The following is an 18,090-nucleotide window of genomic DNA, read 5'->3' as shown; positions in this document are numbered from 1 at the left end:
TGCCCGCATCGGAGATGTCTTCGGTCAGGCTGGTGCCAGGTCAAAAACAAAAACAAATCTGCCAGCAGATTTGTTTTTGTTTTTGACCACAAATTTAGTTTGAAAAGGTCCTTTAGTCACAGGGGAGCGGGCCCCCCCACTGTAGATGGCCCGAAGGTGGGTTATGTTTTTCTAATAATTTGCATGTTCAGATCTGGAGGTACATGTTCAAGAATGGGGTGCACCCCTCTTTATGCAGTTAGCGAGGATCCACTGTATCCTTTCAAACTGTCATTGCTGTTGAGATGCTCCTCCGACAACCGACCCGAGCCCATCAACCTCATGACTATAACCAAAAGCGACCATTGATTGGCAGGTACCCTACAAGCAGGGGCCCGAAGCGATCTGGAATGGAACGTTTCTGCTTTGAGGAAACGGGCGCGCTCTATGGCAGTTCCTAACGACGGTGAGATTCAAAACAGCTTCACTCTGTCAGCATCGCAGTCAAGCAACAACAAATTTATATCCGTCCCTCTCAGTCCACCAGTGCTCTATCCCCTCACCTCCGCGAGTTGCGCGATGGGGACCCCCGTCCTGTACCTGCGCCCCCACCTGCTCGCGCGTGCTGTCGTCATCACCTCATCCGTTACCATCCTCACAGCCCTCTTCCTGACGCACTTCATCCCCGGCCGCTTCCACATTCACCCGTACCCGTACCTTAGCGACGCGGGCCTGCGCGACCCCGAGCGCATCGTCCTCTCCTTTGGCCTCGCCCTCTCCGCCGCGCTTTTCGTCCCCGTCGCCGCCGCTCTCTACCTCCTCCACCACGCCTATCTCGACGGCGCCAGGCACGTCCGCTCCGCCCCGGCGCTCACGCTCTCAGTCACGAGGGGTAAGAGCCGGAGATGGCTATGCCTCCCGCTGCCGCGCGTTGTCAGTTGCGACGTGCTCCTGAGAGTCGGCTTGTATGCAGGCATTCTGCTTGCCTTCTTCTTGGCGTTTTTCACAGCGATTCCAGGCTGGTTTTTCTTTCATCACATCTTCGCTCTCGGTTTTGCGCTGAGCTCCGCAGCCTGGTGCCTCTCGCATGCATTGTTTTCGTATGCAAAGATTTCGGCTGACAGCGAGCAGCGACGAAAAATGTCCCGCGTCAGGGTGATGTTTGTGCTCATTGGCATACAGGCTATGGTGGTAGGGATGTTTGGTGTCATTTGGGGGTCGGTTAAGGCCCAGATCCCCTACAAGATGATCCCAAATAAGGACCCTCGCTTTGTCATGCTGGCTATTCTTGAGTACCTCGGCACATCGGCGTTTTTGATTTTTATTTGGATGGTTTCCAATGAGTTGCTCACACAACGTATCACGCTGTCCTTGACGGGAAGCGATGATAACTTCGCGTCTTTTTCGCCATGCAAAAGCAGTGTGTAAGCAAGTATGCGGCTTTTCGCCTGCGACATGACGCAAGCTTTGTCGGCTTGTGTCCCGCTCTGCCTGAGACAGAGGTTTCGCATCCTTTTATTATGGTCTCCGTGCAGTGTTATGCATAGGCCTGAGCGTCTGAGACAGTGGGTGACTACAACTATCACAAAGACTTGAGGAGCAGACGCGCGTCAGGCATTTCATTCTGTACCTGACAAGACCACGTTCACGCTGGCGCTGCCACATAAACTGTTTCAAATTCGGCTCGATTGCATGAATCTTGATTGGTTACCGAAACCTATGATGCGGGGAGCATTTGCTGTGGATTTCTGAACGCAGCAAGTGCACCTATCCCCTAATCTTCCATGCTTTTGCTTTCGTGGTGTTTCGGATTCATGTGCCCTTGGCTGGCAGGCGCTAACACAGCAATGAGATGCTGGACAACTGCACCCAAAGCCATTTTAGCGATAAGGATGGTACCGGTCGTCTCTTCTCGATGACCTGCGCGACCCCGGTCCTGGACCAGAATTATTACCGCCTGATCCGTGTCCATTTTGAGGAGCATTACCTGCTATGTCCCCTCCAGCACCACCGCCGTATCTTCCTGCGCCACCTTGATTATTGTCATATCCTAGAAACGAGGGAACGGTGGTTTTCATTCATATAAAAAAGCATGGAGAAGAATGTATGTTAGATTTGGCTGCGTGAGCTCGTGCGCGCCCGCAAAGTCGCCGTCATCTGGCTGGTACCACTGGTCGTCGACAGAATTTGTCGAGCCGAGTAGGGCTTCCATGCCTCGCTAGACATCAGACAATTGAGTGAAAGGAAATGAAACTCTTTGAAACATACCACTAGTACCTCCAGATGTACCACCACCGCCAGTTCCCCCAGTACCAGCTGCATCCCCGCTTCCACCAGAAGGCATTGTACCACCACCTGAACCACCGTTCGCGGCGTTAGCGGCGTTATTCATGTAAGCTTGCAAATACTGCTGGTACGGATTGTAACCTTGAGGATAAGCATTGAAGTTGTAACCCATGGCTGCGTAATACTGCTGCCATTGAGGACTATTATAGTATGCGCCATACTGCTCAGCTAGCGACGCGGGATAGTTGCTGTAATAGGCAGCGGCTGCAGCCGCAGCTGCATTAGTGCCACCTCCGTTTGCATTGCTGCCTGACATTCCCTCTGCGTTCCCACCACTTGCGCGCATACCTCCTCCCCCACCCCCAGAGCTGTAGTTATCTCGGTTATTTCTTCTATCGTTAGGCGCGCCCTTTGGTTCGGCCCGCTTGACTTCGACGCATTTGCCCATGATCTCATGATCAGTGTTTGACTTTCCTGGTCCTACTACAGAGTTCACGGTGGCTTCACTTCCGAAGGTGACAAACCCGAACCCCCTTGAGTTACCAGTATTATGATCAATCATGACTTGGGCATCAACTACCTCTCCGAACTGCGAGAAGTAGGCACGAAACTCGTCTGGCCCGCAGCTAGACGGCAGGCCTCCGACGAATACTTTGCACTTGGTGGTGTGATGTGCTCGATGCCCACCGCCACCCATGCCCGGTCCGGACACTTCGGCACCATAACGCGAACCAGACTGCTGCTGGGAGCGGGGTCCGGCGCCGAAGACGCCACCACCGCCCTGACTACCTCCGCCTATCCCGCCTGGTCCGCCTGGTCCGCTGCCTCCGCCACCGCCCTCGTTGCGAGGAACAGCGCGTTTCGCTTCTACTTGCCGACCATCAAGATCGTGCCTTCTGCTTGCTGCGGCACCGGCAGCATCATCATCGGCAAAAGTGACAAAGCCGAAGCCACGCGGATGTCCAGTGTGACGGTCTCGCATGATGACACAATCCGTGACGGTGCCTATTTGCTCGAAGTAGCGACGCAGTGACTCTTCTCCGGTCTCCCATGACAAGCCGCCGACAAAGATCTTACTGCCGGCGCCAGAGTTTGAGGAGGGACCAGCGGGGCCCTGGTTGGGGTTGGGAGGAGCGGGTGCTTGACCAGAAGGATCCTGGTGCTGCATGTAGTGCTGTTGCTGCTGCTGGGAGAAAGGTTGCGATTGTTGGGAATGGAGCTGCTGCTGCTGTTGGTAGAGGGCAGCGGCGGCGAGGGCAGTGGGGTCACTTGGTTGCTGAGGATTGGGTTGAGAAGGATCGCCGGAATGCTGCGATTGGGGGATGTGGTTAGACTGGGATGCTTGGGCTGATTGCCCGTAGAGGATTTCATCCTCGCCCTTTACCTGTTCAGAATTATCGGTTGGTGCGGGTGCGGAGGGATCGGCAGAATCGGAGGGCCAATTTTGATCGGGGGCGGGGGGATCTGCCGAGCGTGGCTCAGGGGCTGCGGCCGTCGGGGAGGGGCCGTCGACTGTGGGGGGATGAAGGGTGGCCATTGAGGGAACACAGAATGTGAAACCGATGGGGCGGCGAGACACGCCGGGTGTCGGATGTGGACGGGTTGTGTGCGGTTGCGGGGTTGGTCGTTCGATGCGTGTATGGGCACAAGTGTCGAACTAGAGAGGTAAGATGTGGGCAAGCGGATGAAATTCCGGAGCGTTAGTTGAGGTTGACGACTGGGAGATGGGTGAGCTTTCGTGTGCAGGTTGGCAAGGGCGGACGGATGGTGTTGAATGGGTGTCGGGATTGGGATGAGGTGTAGGTTTGATGGGTTTGATAGAGGTGGAAGGAAGAGGGGCGGATGGAAGAAGAGAGGGAAGGGGAAGAGGATGGAGGGGGGTGGGCGGGGAGGGGGGCGGGGAGGAGGGGGGGAAGGGGGGGGGTGGGGGAGTTGACGGCCGGTGAGAGAAGCAGATGGCGAAGGGCAAAGAGGGCGGATGTGGGAGAGTGTGTGGCTGTTTTGCGGTGCACAGTCAAGTTGGAGGGCAGGCGAGCGGGATGCGAGGGAGGCGAAGAGAAAGCGGATTGGTGGAGAGGGGAGGGAGACGGAAAAAAAAAGGGATGAGAAATAAGGAAAAAATCCGATGGCGGGTGTCAGGTGGCCAGGCCCTCTGACAGCCCTGCATCGCTCCCCCATCTGGCGGCCGCCTCGCCGATCGCTGCGGTCTTGTGCGCATGCCTTGCCCAGCTGTAAGGCGGGCGCGCCAACACGCGCCGGACAAGTGGCGCCCGCCTCCCCTCCAGCGCGGAGTTTCGCAGACGCTCCCCACCTGGCCGGCTCCCATTCGCTCCGCACCCCGCTTGGCCCGCGCTGTTTGCCGCACGTTGCACACAGCGTTGCCTGGCACGCTGCTCGCGCTTCGCCCGGCCAGTGCCAATTCCTTCCGGCCTTTTGTAATTTCCCAGGGCGGATCACATCTTCCCGCCCCGATCCTGCCGGGTGCATCACGTTTCACGGCAACGCCACCGCCGTCGTCCTCGCAAAGCGCGGGTGTAATACCTGTTGTCATCGCAGCTTGCTGTCCAACCGCAATGGAAGCCTGCCCGTGCTACCATGGCCCATTTATTTTTCCCGCTTTTCACCATTTTGCGCCACGTGGCTGCTCCTCATACTGCACCGCACACGTATGCGCCCATCTATACCCATACCCGTCTTGTGCTCTCTGTTCGCTCTTGACGCTGCCATTCTTCGGTCCAATCATGGGAGCGTCTGCACTTTTCTTGCTATTCCAAGCTCAAATGCGGCCCGTCTGATCCCCACGGGTTGCATCCTTATCTCCGCTCTCAAAATGCACCTCCCCATCGCAACTGTCCTCCTTCTTTCCCGACCTCTACCCTCCGCATCCCCTCCCGCACCCCTTCTCCCACCATGCGACAACCCTCCGATTCCCCCACCCCCGACGGCCCCCCCGCATATCTTCAACTCTCCTCCGGCCATGTCTTCCCAGGTACTTCCTTCGGCCACTCGGTCTCCACATCCGGTGAGGCCGTCTTCCAAACCGGCATGGTCGGCTACCCGGAGGCCCTCACAGACCCCTCGTACGCCGCCCAACTCCTCGTCCTCACATACCCCCTCATAGGCAACTATGGCGTCCCAGACATGAAACTCTGCGACTCGGACGGCATTCCTTGCCACGCGGAGTCCGACCGCATCCACCCAGCAGCCCTCATCGTCGCCGCTTACACACATAAGTACTCCCATTGGAATGCCAAATGCTCACTTTCCGATTGGCTATGCCAGGAGCGAGTACCCGCAATTACGGGCGTCGATACGCGCCATCTCACCATGGTCATTCGTGAAGCTGGCACTATGCTTGCACGCCTCGTCGTGGCGGGCTATACGGGCGGTCCGGAGATTCCCCTTGTAGATCCCAATTTGCGTAATCTCGTCGCGGATGTCTCCACCACATCTGTGCGCCAAATCAAAGGCTTGTCGGTCAAACCTGGCGCACCTCGCATTCTCATTGTTGACTGCGGCGCGAAGAATAACCAGCTCCGTGCCTTGCGAGCCAAGGCCGAGTCTCTGGTTGTCGTACCATGGGATGCAGACCTGGAGCCGCACGACGCCTGCGACGCCATCTTCATTTCCAACGGCCCCGGAGACCCCGCCATGGTTCCTAAGACAGTCCAGGAGATCACGAACGCCATGAATAGACGCCCGAACCGTCCAGTCTTCGGTATTTGTCTGGGCCATCAATTGCTCGCTCGCGCTGCAGGCTTTGACACGTACAAGCTCAAATATGGCAACAGGGGCCACAACCAGCCGTGTGTTGAGCTTGCGACTGGTCGCTGTCACATCACCTCGCAGAACCATGGATTTGCTGTTGATACGGACTCGATGGGGGACCATGCGGACTGGTATCCTACTTTTGTCAATGCCAATGATGCCACCAATGAGGGTATTGCTCACAAGACCTTGCCATTCTTCTCGGTGCAATTTCACCCTGAAGCAACTGCTGGTCCGCGAGACACAGAGTATTTGTTCGATGTATTTGTCGAGGCGGCGAGCAAAGCGAAGAATGGCGAGAAAGTTGGTGGCCTGTTCAACTATCCTTCGGCGCTGAAGAGAATTCGCGACCGCGCGGTCAAGGCGAGCTTGTCGGAACCTAACCGGCTAGGACATGCTATCGGGAAAGTTATCGTGCTGGGCTCCGGTGGCCTGTCTATTGGGCAGGCGGGGGAGTTTGACTACTCTGGCTCGCAAGCAATTAAGGCTCTGAAGAGCCAGTCTGTGCGCACTGTGCTCATTAATCCAAACATAGCAACCGTGCAGACCTCTCCAGGTCTGGCAGACAAGGTCTATTATTTGCCAGTCACACCTGAAAATGTTTTGAAAGTTGCCGAGAATGAGAGACCTGATGGCATCCTTATGACGTTTGGCGGGCAAACAGCCCTGAACTGTGGCGTCGAATTGTACAGAAGTGGTGCGTTAGATAGGTTGAATATTAAGGTTTTGGGAACTCCCGTTGAGGCTATTCTTGATACCGAGGATCGCCAGAGGTTCAATACTCGTCTTGCACAAATTGGGGAACCCTTTGCAAAGTCAGAGGCATGTGAGAACATTGAATCGTGCCTAAAAGCTGCCGAGGATATTGGATATCCTGTCATTATTCGGGCAGCATTTGCCCTTGGAGGGTTGGGATCTGGCTTTGCTGATAATGCCGAGGAGCTTCGGGCCCTTGCATCACGCGCTTTCACTTCCAGCACACAAGTATTGGTTGAGCGCTCAATGCGAGGATGGAAGGAAGTTGAGTATGAGGTCGTTCGTGATGCCTTCGACAATTGCATCACTGTGTGCAACATGGAGAATTTTGATCCGTTGGGTATCCATACCGGTGATTCTATCGTCGTCGCGCCTTCCCAAACACTTAGCGATGCAGAATATCACATGCTGCGTGATGCGGCTATTCGAACAGTGAGACACTTAGGAGTTGTTGGTGAGTGCAACATTCAATACGCGCTCAATCCGGGAAGCATGCAATACTGCATCATCGAAGTGAATGCGCGCTTGAGTCGATCCTCCGCGCTCGCTTCCAAAGCAACTGGATATCCACTAGCGTTCGTTGCAGCTCAGCTCGCACTAGGCACGTCGCTTCCAGATATACGAAACTCAATCACAAAAGAAACATCAGCTTGCTTTGAGCCCTCGTTGGATTACCTAGTGGTGAAGATTCCACGATGGGATTTGAAGAAGTTTACTCGAGTTAGCCGTTTGCTTGGAAGCTCTATGAAGTCTGTTGGTGAGGTGATGTCAATCGGACGCACTTTTGAAGAAGCATTGCAAAAAGCTGTGCGAATGGCTGGCGACAACTATGTTTCTGGGTTTGAATCAGGAATCGTGCCTTACAGTGAAGAAGCCATGACGAAGCCCACGGACGATCGCCTTCTTGCGATTGCTGACGGATTTGCGAAAGGCGTCACGGTTGAGAAGCTCCATGACCTAACAAAGATTGATAAGTGGTTTTTGAACAAGCTACATCGCATCTCTGAGTGCGAAGCCTCCATGCGATCGAAAGCAAGCATAGGAATTGACGAGCTTGTTCTAGCCAAGGAGCTGGGTTTCAGTGACCGTCACGTTGCGACCCTTATCGACGACACAGAGCTCGCTGTTCGAAAGTTGCGGGTGGACGGAGATATTCGTGCGTGCGTCAAACAGATTGACACAGTTGCGGCAGAGTTTCCGGCTAAAACAAACTATTTGTACGTGACGTATGCCGGCACAAGCGCTTTGACTCGCGCACTTCGACGCCAAGGAGTCTTCTCTCCAAGCATTGCATGTCGCGTCTTAAGGAAAGATGATGTTCTCTTTAATGAAAATGGTACAATCGTGCTTGGTTGCGGTGCGTACCGGATTGGGTCTTCTGTAGAGTTCGATTGTTGCGCAGTATCAGCTACCAGGACGCTAAAATCGCAGGGGATACGGTCGATAATGATTAACTACAACCCTGAGACGGTGAGCACTGATTACGACGAATGTGATCGCTTGTACTTCGAGGAGCTGTCGTTCGAACGTGTTCTGGACATTTATGACATGGAAAGGGCCTCTGGTATCATTGTTTCGATGGGTGGACAGATAGCGAACAACATTGCAATGAAACTACATAGACAGTCCGCTCGAATCCTTGGCACGACCCCGGAAATGATCGATAGTGCCGAAAACAGGTACAAGTTCTCACGAATGTGTGACAAGATTGGCGTTGATCAACCTCGATGGAAGGAACTTTCCTCTATTCCTGATGCTAAAGCATTTTGTAACGATGTCGGGTACCCCGTTCTTGTTCGACCATCATATGTGCTATCAGGAGCTGCCATGAATGTGGCGCACAAAGCTGAGGACCTTGAATCCTATTTGGGCGAGGCTGCCACAGTTTCCCCCGACTGTCCTGTCGTAATATCCAAATTTATTCTTGAGGCAAAGGAAATTGAGGTCGATGCCGTTGCCGACAAGGGAGAGCTTGTTATGCATGTGGTGTCGGAACATGTAGAGAATGCCGGTGTTCACTCTGGGGATGCTACTCTCGTATTACCACCTCAGGACTTAGATGAGGTTACGGTGAAGAAAGTGGAAGCGGCGACAGCAAAAGTCGCGCAAGCTCTCAACGTTACAGGTCCCATGAATATTCAGTTCATCGCGAAAGAAAACGAGATCAAAGTCATTGAGTGTAACTTGCGTGCTTCCCGAACGTTTCCGTTTATATCGAAAACAATCGGCCTTGATCTTGCAAAGTTAGCCACAAAAGTCATGTTGGGTAGGCCGGTGAAGAGGTATCCGGTTGACGTCAAATCGATTCCATTTGTGGGAGTTAAAGTAGCACTGTTTTCATTTACGAGATTACTTGGGGCCGATCCCATTCTAGGAGTCGAAATGGCTTCAACTGGGGAGGTAGCTTGCTACGGGGCATCGAGAGAAGAAGCCTACATGAAGGGTCTTATTGCAACAGGGAAGACCCCTCCGTCAAAATCTATTGCAGTCTCCATTGGGTCATATAAGCAGAAGCTTGAATTTCTTGACTCAGCAAAGCGACTCGTGGCAATGGGAATCAAGCTGATTGCGACGCCTGGAACGGCTGATTTCTTCCAGGAGCATGGTGTGAAAACTGAGGTTGCCTTGTGGACGGCAGAGAACGAATATACGGAGTCAGAAGTTGAAAACACGGTTGAAAAGATGCTCCGAGATGGCCGGATTGAGTTCTTCATTAACATTCCGTCCAACAACAAAATTCGGCGCCTCGCTTCTTTTGAATCCCCAGGTTACCTCTGTCGTAGGGCAGCTGTCGATTTCAACATTCCACTTCTAACGAACATCAAGTGCGCGAAGCTGTTTGTGAAAGTAATGGACTTGATGCACAACTTGGAGCGTTCCTTGCCGTTAGGTCCGTATGATGCGAGGTTTACGGCCAGAGTTATACCCCTACCAGGTTTAATATTGCTCGATACCGCGGTGGACCACCCCTCCAAACTACGACTGAATGCGAAAAAGTTGAAGACGTTTGCCTCGGCAACCGGTGAAGCGCTGCGTGGTGGTTTTGCCCTTGCTGGAATTTCACTACGACCTGAGGGATGTCAGACACCGGAAGACTACTCACATGCCCTTAAGGAAGCTCGGGCTCAAGCTTGCTGCGATTTTTCCCTCTTTGTTACAGCGAGACCCGGGAATGCAGCCGTCATTCGTCCGCTGGCCGGACGGGCGGCCGGTTTACGAATTCATCCAACAGCTGCCGACTTGAACAAGAGCAAAGGCGTCGACGCCTGGATGCAACATTTTGAAGCTTGGCCTAAAGAGGCGCCAGTTATGGTGCAAGCATCCGGGAGTACGTTGGCAGCACTTCTTTTTGCAGCAGTCGTAACTGCCCGTCAAGTACATATTCGACAAGTGAACAAAAAAGAGGATATTGAGCTTATTCAAGCCAGTAAGGCAAGAGGACTGGGGATATCTTGTGATGTCAATATTCTAGATTTGTACGCGACAGATGCCAGCAACCGAATAGATCGACGCGATCAGGAGGCTTTGTGGGAGAATCTGGAAGTCTTAGACGCAATCACTGGTCCTCCAAGTCTGATCCTTCCATTACTACTGGAATCAGTTTATTCGGGGCGCATCGATATTGAATGGGTTCGATCCCGTCTATATGACCGACCTGCCCAGATCTTGGGTCTATCAGCAGTTCTATCTGGCTCATCTGGAGTAGAAATTGATGTCGATGAAACATGGGAAGGCGCTGCTGCATCAGATGTGGCCGGTATTCGATGCCGTGGGTACGTGCGTAGAGTTGTGAACAATGGCCAGGTCTTGTATCTTGACGGCAAAATTTGGGCTCAGCCTGGTTCCGGAAGCAATGTCATGACGGATCAGGTTGGATTTGCAGGTTCATTGCAGGACACCCCTGATGTGAAGACGCCTACTTCTGAATTTGGTCTATCTAGACCTCCTCGTTTCGAAACGGTTGGTGGAACCACCATCGCGGCACCGCGACCAATCCGAAGCTCTATTTCTGAGCGCAAGGTTCAGCAGTGGGATGGCATTGCGGGTATTCCGCCTAGGAGTCCCATGATATCACCGATTCCAACAGATACAGACTCAATAGGAGAATCCACACTGCTAAGTGAGCCATCCAGACCAATAGGAACGAGTATGAACGGGTTCATCGGTCTACCAAATGGGGGACTAAAGTCTTCTACAGAGCCAAGTCCCACGCTCGTCAAAGCGCTGCCCGGGTATGGGAGTGGATGGTGGGCCGGGCGCCATATTCTCTCTGTGGCTCAATTCACACGTGATGACCTTCACAAGCTTTTCGAGGTGGCACAGGAAATGCGAACCATGGTATCTCGGGTTGGACAATACAATTTGCTCCGAGGAAAGGTGATGGCTTCACTCTTTTATGAGCCCTCAACGCGCACGTCGTGCTCGTTCCAGGCTGCGATGCAACGACTAGGAGGAACGGTCCTGAATGTGCAGGACACTGGCTCATCATCCATTTCGAAAGGTGAATCAGTTGCAGACACTGTTCGGACTCTAGACTGTTATACTGACATCATCGTGATGCGGCATCCAGCCGTTGGTGCACCACAAGAAGCAGCATCTTTCTCCAAGCACCCGGTAATCAACGCTGGAGATGGAGTCGGGGAACATCCAACGCAAGCCCTACTGGATGTGTTCACTATCCGGGAGGAATTGGGAACAGTGAATGGTATCACAGTGACATTTGTTGGAGACCTAAAACATGGAAGGACAGTGCATTCATTAGCACGCGTACTCGCTATGTATAACGTGAGAATGCGATATGTTTCTCCCGACGCGCTTAGCATGCCATCAGCACTGCTAGCGGATCTCGCTGGTGCTGGTGTGGAACAACAGGAGTATCGTAATCTGAACGATGAAATCATGCGCGAGACGGACGTTTTGTATGTAACGCGGGTTCAGAGGGAAAGGTTTTCAAGCCCTGAAGAGTTTGAAAGAGTGAGGGATTGTTACACGATTACACCGAAGACGTTGTACCGGGCCAAGGAGCAAATGATTGTGATGCACCCGCTTCCGAGGAATGGGGAAATCTCGACAAGCGTGGATACCGATCCCCGGGCAGTATACTTCCGACAAATGGAGCACGGAATGTATGTCAGAATGGCACTCCTTGCCATGGTACTGGGGAAGAACTAAAAGTGGCACATTAGTAGTGTGACATTCTTCTTTTGATGATTCTTCTCAAGGAATACACGAATCTTCTGTCCCTGTCGCCTATCAGATGTGGCGCATATGCAGCTTTTTTTTTCATGTACAGTAAAAGTTGTAATGTACTCATACAGTATCATATCGAATCCTCCGATACTGACACTGGACAAGATGACCTGGCAGAGCAGGATGGTGTTTGCGGGTTACGCGGTGGTTGCGGGTTGTGCGGTGTTGCGGGTTTGCGCAATGTGCAAGTGCGACTCACCTCGTGAAGGCAGATTGCTGGGAGATTGCTTCAGTCCCCTCAGACGGGTAACCAAGAGCTTGCGTTTTGTTTCCACGATTCTTGAATTAATCCTGAAAGTCTTCAGACTTTTAGGATTAATTCAAGAATCCTACACGACTCCATGCATTGAAGACGGGATTGAAGACCATGGAGTCGTGTAAGACTATCCATCGCGTCTATGACATACAGTACACTTGGACTATACGGTATGTACTGTAGTGTTGAATGGCGCATGGTTACACGAAAAATGAAAGCTATGTTAGTGGGCCATGCAGCCAGAGACATCGCAGCCAGGGCCATCGCAGCCAGGGCCATGGTTGTGAGTGTTACACGTGTAACTTGAAATTCCTCGCATATGGTGGCACGGGTTCCACCTTCAATGTTGGGCAGAGTGCCACAATTGAAAATATGAAGATTGAAGGTTCCACTTGCCTATTACAGTACCTCCGCCAGAGAAGCTTGCACGATAATTGGATGCTTCCACATGTAATCCGCCTCTCGCCAGCGTGACAATATCTGGGGTAATCTGCCACAGCTTCACCACGGCTAGCATGGTGACATCTTGCATTCCTGCTTTTCTTCGTACATTACCCCCCATTCGAACACATCGCTCTGATTTTTTAAACGGTTACCACGACCCTTTACAAGGCAGGTCACTGCCTCTCATAAGAAAATATTCTTTCGTGAGTCCTATCTCGAAACCTGGCAATAATTCTTTTCGCACCCTAAACTAACTTCCTCCACTTTGTGCCCGAGGACACCTTGTCTTCGTCCTTGTCACCCCTCCACTCGACCTTTTCTCCCGTTTTACAGGCACTTTTCCCCCTCCCGCAGCTACCCAACCCTCTATCTCCATTTAGCAACATCCCCCTCATTTTCCGAGCACCCTCCCAACCCTCCCACCATGACGAATGCATTGTCGGTCCTCTCCACCCAGCCCCGCGCCGCCCTGGCCGCCACTGCCGCTGCAGCAGCTGCTGGCGGTCTCCTAGCCCACAAATGGAACGCTGCAGTGCAAAATAAGCGTCTCGAGAAAGGCTTCTTACGCGCTTCTCGCCGACACCGAGTCGGTGACGACACGGACTCGGATGAAAAGCCTGCATTAGTCGCTAAAGTCGATGCCCAGTTCTTCGCCAATCTCACTGCCTTTGTCAAAATTTGTATTCCAGGCGTCGCCTCCACGGAGTTCCTCGCCCTCTCCACTGTCGCGGCCCTGCTGGGTGCCAGAAGTTACCTCGACTTGTGGGCAAGCTCCAATGGAGGGCATGTCGTCAAGGCTATTGTCGGCCGCGACAAGGATGCATTTATCCAGAAAGCAATCATTGATATTGCCACCATGATGTTTCCGATGTCTTTTGTGAACAATTCACTCAAGTACATGATTTCTCGACTGAAGGTGCTCATGCGAAGGAGATTGAGTATGCACTTTCATGACAAATACTTGTCCTCCAATACGTTTTACAAGGTCTCCAATCTTGATTCCAGGATACGAAACATTGATCAGTTGCTCACCGTCGACATTGAAAAGTTTTGCTCTTCCATGGCCGATCTGTACTCTAACATTTCCAAACCCTCCTTTGATATTATCTTGTTCTCGAGACAACTATCGAGGAGCCTCGGACCCTCAGGTCCCATTTGTATGATTTTGTACTTCGGCTTCTGTTCAATAATTTTACGGGCGGTCCAACCACCTTTCGGGCAGCTGGCGGCAGATGAACAACGATTGGAAGGTGAATACCGTCTCCACCATTCACGGCTCATTGCACATTCTGAGGAAATTGCCTTTTTCGGCGGCGGAGGCCGTGAAAAGCAATATATCAATCTCGCGTTTGACAACGTGGTTGATCACTTGAAGAAGCTATTCGCAGCCAGATGGAGGAACGGGTTTGTTGACGCAATCCTAGTCAAATATCTAGCCACAGTGGTAGGATATTCCATTGTGTCCATCCCTGTCTTCTTTACGGATTCCATGGTCTTTCAGGTTCTCAATCACCCAAGACGCTTTTTGGCAGGCAATACTAGAAGCAAGAAGAAAACAGATCCCGAAACTACTTCTGCATCAAATATTGCTGGTCTGTACACAAGAAATTCCAGGCTTTTGCTTCAACTCGCAAGTGCTATTGGAAGATTAGTGCTTGCGGGGAAGGAAATCACCAAGCTAACTGGTTATTGTCAACGTGTCACCCGTCTTCAACATGTTCTCGATGACCTCGGGGATGAGCGGGCAGTGCAGAAGAGATTTGAATCATCCCCGGACCTTGAACGGGATCTCAAACTGGCGGAACTCATGATCCCAGGAGAGCTGATTGTCGGTTCAGAAGATGAAGGTCCTGAGAAAAATGTAGTCCGCTTCTCAGGAGTTAACCTGCTGTCCCCAGATTGTACGATCCTTGCTGAAAACCTGACATTTGAGATCCCGCGTGGGTGTCATGTTCTCACTACGGGCCCGAACGGCTCTGGCAAAAGTTCTCTATTCCGAGTTCTCGCCGGGCTTTGGCCATTATACGGCGGTACGCTACATAGGCCGTCGAGGTCTCGAATTTTCTACGTACCGCAAAGGCCGTATCTCGCACTCGGTACTCTTCGGGAGAATGTTACTTACCCGATGACATGGACGGAGGCCGTCCAACAGAAAGGGGCAACAGACGACCTCATCATAGAATTATTAGAAATGGTGCATCTTGGAGACATCACTCGCAGAAAGGGGGGCCTTGATGCCGTCCAGGATTGGGCTGAAGTCCTGAGTGGAGGCCAGAAACAGAGGTTGGGTTTTAGTCGTCTTCTTTTCCACAAACCGGACTACGCTATCTTGGACGAAGCTTCTTCGGCAGTCTCTATAGACGTCGAGCAGCTCTTGTACCAGTCTGTGAAGGACTGCGGGATCACGCTGATTAGCGTTAGCCACCGCCCTAGTCTATGGAGTTTCCATGACAAAGTTTTGGCCTTCGATGGAGAGGGAAGCTACGAATTCAGAGAAATCAAAGCTGGAGACGTTCCTAGCCTTGTTTCCGGCGTACCAGGTTCTTCCGGCACATGATGACACAGGGGCATTGCAATGCATGATTGGCACATGTGGTACACATGAATATGAGACTCAAAATTTTTGTACAGGAGCCCTTTCGTTTTACATACAAGCTCGCGATCACCATGCCTTGCATTTTGGGGATTTGTCTCTATCTACACAGAGGAATATAAGTACAAAACCGTAGAATGACACATTGGTTTGGATTGTGCATACCTTTTCTTCCCAAACCAACCTCTCGTGTCTTGTAAACAGCATAGTACCTAGTTTTTCTTTTCGGAATCGTCCTCATTCAACATCTGTAGCACTTCCTCGTCAGTCGGTGTCTCGTCGCTGTAGTACCCTCTGTCGTCTGGATCCTTCCACATTTTCACAAGTTCAATGTCATACACAACAGTTCCATCTCCCTCTTGAAGAGCCTGTGAAAACTGCCTTCGCTTTCGATCGGAAGCGGGGACTGGACCAAGATTGCTGTTGCTATACGCAATTGGACGGGGAATGATAGCTCTTCTCCGCCCTCCAGTGGACATGGAATGAATGGCTTCTTCCAGGCCAAGTATTTGCTCGCCGTTTCCATGATGAATGAGATAGCCGACTTTGGAGTAGTTGTCGGATTTATCGCGCTTCACGAGCGCTCCGCCAGAGGTCGTGACGGTGTATGCGGTATACTTGATTAAGACGAAGTCTCCCCACTTTGGAGTTGGGCCCTGCCCCTCCTGGAAATCATAGTATTTCAGCCCGCTTTGAGTAAGAAACCCCTTGGCCGGTGCCGGAGTTTCGGCCTCTTGCGTTGGTTGTGCGGTAGCAACAGAGGGAAGTACAGCTTGTGCTGCAAAACTTGCGACGGCTAGCAGGACTGCTCTCCTTGGCACTGACACACTTTCATCACTTCGAGAGGCAGAACATGTCCATGACTTCGGAGCGATACACGGACTCTTTGCAAACGGCAGAGTGGGCACGCAGAATGCCGCATGATGTGCCAAACTATCCATGAGGTTGCGTGTGGTGTGAAAAGGAAGCGGCTATGGTGGCGATGGGCATGGACACGTTGAGGTTGTGATCAACAGAAAGTGCTCAGTTGTGGGCTTGGGCGATGTTGGGTTTCGGAGATCAAGTGGTTATGTATAAAATTCTTCGAAAAGATGCCAAAAAAATGCTGAACAGAGCTTTCTACGGTCCTTTGATTGCTCTGCGCAGACACCCGTTGCGTTATTTCTTTACAAGTATGTTTCTAGTGTCTCTAGCTAGAAAGAAGAACATTGCCCATCCATGTGGCCGGTTCATTTGTCGCCTTGAACCTACAAAGAATGCCCTTCTTAAGTCACTCGACGGAACAATCAGCATATGACAACTCCTTCGCTGGAAAGCCCGGACTCCTCATCAACATCATCAACACACAACCAAACCCTGCGGCGAAGTCTCTTCTAGATTCGGTTTGTATCTCCCGCTGGAGTGCGTCCTCTCCTCACAAAGCAGTGTACTGGAGTTTCCCGGACGACCTGTCCTTCATTACTGGTAGCTCCGAGTAACACGCAGACACATAACTGCATCGATACGTGATAAAATTGCCTTTACCGACGAGACGATATTCTAGCAGTCCCGGGTGAGCCGCACCACTCGATGCATGATCCACCGCTGAAATGGGAGCGCTCAGCACAGGGACACGTAGCAACCATCTAAACCGACAATTCGCCTGCGGCATGCAGAAGCGTTGGAGGTGCACACGTCGCGTTGCTCCGTTCAGTCTGCAGCAGCAGCAGCAGCAGAGTGGATTGCGTCGCAAGCGTGGTTGTGGCCGCCTCGCAAATGATTGCCGTCGTCAGCTCCACGCCGTGATTTGCGGCCCTCCCTTCTCGCCCGAGGGGCAGTCCAACCGCGCTCTCACTCCTTCTCGGGCGGCTGCAAGTCGTCCGGGTCGGGGGGCTCGATGCCAAAATTGACGTCAGTCTTGAGTACCTTCCTGAGGATGTTATCCTTGACCATCATCTGCCGTGCGATTTCGATGGCGAGCTTGCGGCGCTCGTCGGGGTGCATGCGGTCGACCTGCTCCTCGTACTGCTTGAGCAGGAGCTGCTGCGCGAGCGTGAGCTGGGTCGGGACGTCCGACATCGGCTCGGCCTTGTCGTCGTCCGAGGGGATGTAGCCCGTCTGCGCGCGCACGGACGGGCGCGCCGAGAAGCGCGGGCGCTTTGGCGTCAGAAGCGGCGCGTGCAGCGGGCTGCGGGAGGGGGGGAAGGCGGGCGGCGCGAACGCCATAGCGGGAAGAGGCGCTTGTGCAGCAGTGTGGGGGGCGGGGGGAGGGAGAAGGAGTGGAGAAGCGGAATTCGCGGTTGCCAGGAGACGAGGCGCGGGGAATGTGAAGAGGGGAGAGCGGGAATCGGCAGATGTGGGTCGGAAGGAGGAGGAGGATGTGGGACGAATGGTGTGGGAGATGGTGGGGTAGGGTTTCGAGGGCACAGGAGGGCACGGAAACACGTTGGTTGAGGCGTGGTGGAAAAATAAAGCAAAACGCGATTCCGTGCTCTCAAGGTAAGAAGGTGCGTCCGCGATGACAAACACGCGAGTCTGCCTCTTTGAGCTTGAATTGAGCGTGCTGTTCCTCGTGGCCCATCGACAAACGCTTTCCGCATCGCGCGCGTACACGCAGGCGCGAGTCGGAAAGCAACAAGTGCCTAGGAGCGCAAGCGCGGGGATGGCGGCTGCGCACCAACTCGGCGGCGGTCCCAAAGTGAGTGAGTGATTTATTGGGAATAATAAAGGCCGCGTTTCGACGCGCGTCCCAACACGAACGCGAGGCACGAGAAAGATT

General features: G+C 52.8%; 4 protein-coding genes; 3 read left to right on the top strand and 1 right to left on the bottom strand.

Moving 5' to 3' along the window:
• Positions 1–426: 426 nt before the first annotated feature.
• Positions 427–1,407, top strand: CHC_T00005563001 (hypothetical protein). Its single transcript, XM_005716669.1, has one exon. It carries the CDS (start codon positions 427–429, stop codon positions 1,405–1,407), a length of 981 nt encoding a protein of 326 aa, XP_005716726.1.
• Positions 1,408–1,859: 452 nt separating this feature from the next.
• Positions 1,860–3,802, bottom strand: CHC_T00010055001 (Putative Heterogeneous nuclear ribonucleoprotein). The gene is made up of 3 exons (XM_005716668.1): positions 3,100–3,802; positions 2,248–2,940; positions 1,860–2,029 (listed from the first exon to the last, which is right to left on the bottom strand). Exons 1-3 carry the CDS (start codon positions 3,800–3,802, stop codon positions 1,860–1,862), a joined length of 1,566 nt encoding a protein of 521 aa, XP_005716725.1.
• A 1,508-nt stretch (positions 3,803–5,310) lies between these two features.
• Positions 5,311–12,100, top strand: CHC_T00010056001 (Glutamine-dependent carbamoyl-phosphate synthase, Aspartate carbamoyltransferase, Dihydroorotase). XM_005716667.1 is given in 2 exon segments: positions 5,311–11,961; positions 11,962–12,100. 1 exon segment carries the CDS (start codon positions 5,311–5,313, stop codon positions 11,959–11,961), a length of 6,651 nt encoding a protein of 2,216 aa, XP_005716724.1. The 3' UTR covers positions 11,962–12,100.
• Positions 12,101–13,163: 1,063 nt separating this feature from the next.
• Positions 13,164–15,296, top strand: CHC_T00009461001 (ATP-binding cassette, sub-family D (ALD), member 3). Its single transcript, XM_005716666.1, has one exon. It carries the CDS (start codon positions 13,164–13,166, stop codon positions 15,294–15,296), a length of 2,133 nt encoding a protein of 710 aa, XP_005716723.1.
• The last annotated feature ends 2,794 nt before the right edge of the window (positions 15,297–18,090 follow it).

The sequence above is a fragment of the Chondrus crispus genome, genomic scaffold (assembly GCF_000350225.1).
Source record: "Chondrus crispus Stackhouse genomic scaffold, scaffold_3, whole genome shotgun sequence".
NCBI lineage: Eukaryota > Rhodophyta > Florideophyceae > Gigartinales > Gigartinaceae > Chondrus > Chondrus crispus.
Note: the sequence above shows the minus strand (reverse complement) of the source record. Positions and strands in the feature narration are given on the sequence as shown.

What these genes read in the sequence shown, in the direction of transcription:
- CHC_T00005563001 (XM_005716669.1), top strand. Translation starts at nt 427, where the DNA reads ATGGCAGTTCCTAACGACGGTGAGATTCAAAACAGCTTCACTCTGTCA.
- CHC_T00010055001 (XM_005716668.1), bottom strand. Translation starts at nt 3,802, where the DNA reads ATGGCCACCCTTCATCCCCCCACAGTCGACGGCCCCTCCCCGACGGCC. An exon ending in TGTTCCTCGCAACGAGGGCG is followed by an intron (nt 2,941 to 3,099) that starts GTGGCGGAGGCA and finishes GTGGGCATCGAG; the next exon opens with CACATCACACCACCAAGTGC. An exon ending in TACATCTGGAGGTACTAGTG is followed by an intron (nt 2,030 to 2,247) that starts GTATGTTTCAAA and finishes CCTCGTTTCTAG; the next exon opens with GATATGACAATAATCAAGGT.
- CHC_T00010056001 (XM_005716667.1), top strand. Translation starts at nt 5,311, where the DNA reads ATGGTCGGCTACCCGGAGGCCCTCACAGACCCCTCGTACGCCGCCCAA.
- CHC_T00009461001 (XM_005716666.1), top strand. Translation starts at nt 13,164, where the DNA reads ATGACGAATGCATTGTCGGTCCTCTCCACCCAGCCCCGCGCCGCCCTG.